Genomic DNA, 3,924 nt, shown 5'->3' with positions numbered 1-3,924 from the left:
CACAAGAGTTTAGAGTGGTTCAGGCCGCCGGAGCGTAATACCCTACTCCACTGTCTGTGTATTGTATGAGTCTGAGTGAATGTGAGTTTTGGTCTTGTAACGTCGTGTGTCTTCCCTTTTATAGCTCAAGAGAGGCACATACAAGGATGCTGAGCCCCGGCATGTGGGTCCAGGAACATAACGAAAGAAATATATTATAGGAGTAACTAACGCCTGTGCAATCTCCTATGCGCCTCGATGTCCGCAGTCCACGCAGCATTGGTATGCGGCGGCTGCTTCCCTGGTAACGCGCGAGTAATGATGAGCATAGTGCATGCAGCAGTATGGATGTACTGCCTGCCAATGGAATGGACAGGCACGTCGCCTGCGGAATGGACTGGTTGCCGCCTGCCAGTGGAATGGACAGAGCTCATTAAATGCCGAGGCGACACATCGCCTGCCAGTGGAATGGATAGGGCTCATTAAATGCGGGGGCAGCACGCCGTCTGCCAGTGGAATGGACAGGCGGCGCGCCTTATCCACAATAAATGCAGAGGCCGCGCAGCCCCGAGGCCTTACGTCAGGCTCCGCCCGTTGGCTTACGTCACGTGTAGTAGGCCACGTGGCAGCATCGGGTCTCCGCCTGGGCGGGGAGCAGAAGCGTATACGATAAGGTCCGGACACGTGTCGGCTCCGGACCCCTGCCTGGCCCTGATTAAGGCTTGGGCATTTTGTGTCCCAGAATCCCGGGACCCTGCTGTGAGTGGCCCGGACCCCACACAGAGGGGTTCGGAACCCATCCTAGGGGTCCGGTTTGTGCCCGTGGAGGTCCTGGACTTTACCCGGAGGCCCGGTCTGTATATACAGGGGTCTGACACTTCTCCATGGGGGTCCGGACTCACTGTTGATACCTTGGAGTATATCATCTTCTCTGGCCACGTGGTGGCCCCGGAGCCGTCCACGTGGTGGGGTCGGGCGCTGTTGCTGGCCCAGAGTAGTCGTCCGAGGCTAGGGCGAGCTGTGGTCTGGTCCCACGCACAGCTTCTTTACCACGCGACTACAGATAGCTGTGTGGGTACTGCGTCTTCATACAGTAGTAAGGGGTATCCCTGTTTTAGGGTACTGACAGTATATATCCTCACCAAGACAAAAGATTTGCCTTCTTGTGTAACATGCTAAAATTTAAGTTTTCATATATAGCTTCTATTAATTTACTTTTGTTTATGTTGATTATGTAGGGAAATAAATGTTCTCGAAATTAAAGTAAAAAAAGAACAAGTAAAAAGAACTACAAGTTAGGAACCACGTATGTTGCATTCATGATGGTTGCATTATTAGTGCCAAAACGTTTTAAATGCATTTAAACATCATTCAATCCTCGTCGGGAGTTTTTAGATACAAAAGTGAAAATTGTTTATAGAAATCTAAACCAAAGTTAGGATTGTTTGACTAATCACAAAGATATAATAGAATCCTACAAGAAAAACTAGAACACATTGGTGAAGGTGGACCCTTTCAGATGGGTGTATTGGATGACCGAGCTGCTAGCTAAAACAGAATCCAAAAAAACTTTTCTAAACAAGACTACTAACAGCAGCAGCAATCATATGGAATCCAACGTTTAGCATCAGATGGACATATAATAACCAAAAAATGTAAAATGTGGCCAAAAAAATAAATTACAGTGTATATATATTTACAGCAAACTTAAGTGTTTCAGTCAAACAAAATCAGCTAGCAGCTTAGCTAGCAGGATTCATGACCTTGGAACGATCAGATCCTCCAGAGGTCGCCGCTGCTGTCGGCGCTGCTGCTGCTGGTGGTGGCCCGCCGATCGGAGAACTGCGGCGTGGCATCGGCGGCGAGCATGTCCCGGTACGTCTTCCTGATGGCCCAGAGCGCCCTGCAGCAGTCGCTCATGGCGGGCCTGTCCTGCCTGACGGGTCCCATGCACCGGAACGCGAGCTCCAGCACCGCCTCCAGCGCGCGGTCGGCGGCGGGCGTGCGGGCGAGGTGCGGGTCCAGCACGTCGGCCGAGGCGCCACCGATGAACCTGCCCATGGCCCAGCGCGCGGTGAGGCGCTCCTTCATCTCGCGCTTGGTCTCGATTGGGCGGCGCGCCGAGGCGAGCTCCACGAGGAGCACGCCAAAGGAGTAGACGTCGCTGCGGTCCGTGAGCTGGCACGTCTTGAGGTACTCCGGGTCCAGGTACCCCGCCGTGCCCTTCACCTGGGTGGTGACGTGCGTGGCCTCCCCGCCGGCGCCCAGGCCGGCGCCGAGGCGCGCGAAGCCGAAGTCGGCCACCTTGGCCCGCATCGAGTCGGTGAGGAGGATGTTGGAGGACTTGATGTCGCGGTGGATGATGGGGTGGTCGGAGTACATGTGCAGGTACGTGACGGCGTGCGCGACGTCGATGGCGATGTCGAGCCGCGTGCCGAAGTCCAGGAACCGCCCGTTGCACCCTGCTTGGTTGGAGTTGGTTCTTGCGAGGTGAGAGATGGCAGATGGAGTTGGAAGCAGAGCAGCAGCAATGGCAGGTGGTCGCTTACTGTCGAGGTGCTCCCGGAGGGTGCCGTTAGGGACGTACTCGACGACGACGATGCGCTCCTCGCCGCACTCCATGTAGCCGTAGAAGCGAACAAGGCTCTGGTGCTCGATGCGCGCCATGATCTTGATTTCGCTCCGGAACTCCACGTCCACGTGAGGGTTCTGCATCCGCTGCGACCATCCATCCATCCCGGAATTTAAATTTATCTATGGTTTATTCACCCGTCGATTCAGCCAGAAAACGGAAAAGGGGAAATCTGCAGGAGATTGAGAATTGAAGAGAGCAGCAGGCAGCCTGGTCTCTGGACCGACTCACCAGCTTGGCTCGCTTGACGGCGACGACGGTGCCATCGGGGAGGACGCCCTTGTAGACCGCGCCGAAGCCACCCTGCCCGATCTTGAGCGCCGGCGAGAAGTTGTTGGTGGCGCTAAGGATCTCCTCAATGGAGAAGACGGAGTTCTGGAACGAAGGCCGGTGCTGCCTGCCGCCGCCGCCGCCGCTGTACAGCCCGCGCGCGGACGTCTTCGTCCCGGCGTACCCCGGCACTGGCGCCATGGATCACGAGTCTCCTCATCAGTTCTTCGCCATTGCGTAATTGAAGAGCGAGGGCACGTAGGCGGAGTTGGTTGGGCGAGTTGACTTACAAGGCGGCTTCTTGGCCCCGGCGTCCCTGCTCTTCTGCTTCATGGACGAGGACGCGGGCGACGGCGACGCGGTAGAGAGCGAGCTGAACCACACTCCGATGGAGCGGAACAGGGACCTGAAGGAGGAGGAGGACGTGGAGGAGCCGCTCTTGCGTCCGCGGGCTCCGCCGCTGTCGGACAGCGGGCGCGACCACGCTGGGCTGCGCGGCCACCACTCGTGCTCCGGCGCCCGCCTCCCCGACCCTGACCCCGACGACGACGACGAGGCCAGGAAGGCCCCGCGGCGGTCGCGCCCGGCCATGCTCTGCGGCCCGCAGTGGTTGGCCGGCAGACGCGATCCCGTGTCGCGCCGAGCTCTGCCGCCCGCCAGGGCAGCTAATAATAATAGGGAAATTTGGATCCATACCATTAAAAGATCACCACTTTGGATCCATACCATTACTATCTCACTTACATATGGGTCCATATGAGTCAATGATATGTGGGGTCCATGGTATATATTTAAAGTTTAGATCTTTTAACGGTATAATTCCAATTGTTCCATAATAATAATATAACCCGCGGCAAAGCTTCGCTTGGTCGTGGCTCGCGACCGTGTCCAAGGTCAAGGCCCGAGCTGCGGCGGGGGAGGGGGGCGACCGGCCTGACCTGGCAACCGACCTGTCCCAGTTCGCGAGACAGAGACGGAGACAGAGACCGCGAGGAGGAGGCGGTGGCGACCCCTTCTTCCCCGAGGACTCTGAAGCAGCCAGC

At 56.7% G+C, this 3,924-nt stretch overlaps 1 protein-coding gene across 1 annotated transcript; it reads right to left on the bottom strand.

The window, feature by feature from the left end:
• Positions 1-1,479: 1,479 nt before the first annotated feature.
• LOC103654107 (calmodulin-binding receptor-like cytoplasmic kinase 2) lies at positions 1,480-3,718 on the bottom strand. Its single transcript, XM_008680930.3, has 4 exons — positions 3,172-3,718; positions 2,843-3,072; positions 2,529-2,697; positions 1,480-2,441 (listed from the first exon to the last, which is right to left on the bottom strand). The coding sequence occupies exons 1-4, from the start codon at positions 3,635-3,637 to the stop codon at positions 1,753-1,755; spliced, it is 1,554 nt and encodes a 517-aa protein (XP_008679152.2). The 5' UTR covers positions 3,638-3,718; the 3' UTR covers positions 1,480-1,752.
• Between the last annotated feature and the right edge of the window lie 206 nt (positions 3,719-3,924).

This window comes from Zea mays, chromosome 4, assembly GCF_902167145.1.
Source record: "Zea mays cultivar B73 chromosome 4, Zm-B73-REFERENCE-NAM-5.0, whole genome shotgun sequence".
Classification (NCBI taxonomy): Eukaryota; Viridiplantae; Streptophyta; class Magnoliopsida; order Poales; family Poaceae; genus Zea; species Zea mays.
Note: the sequence above shows the minus strand (reverse complement) of the source record. Positions and strands in the feature narration are given on the sequence as shown.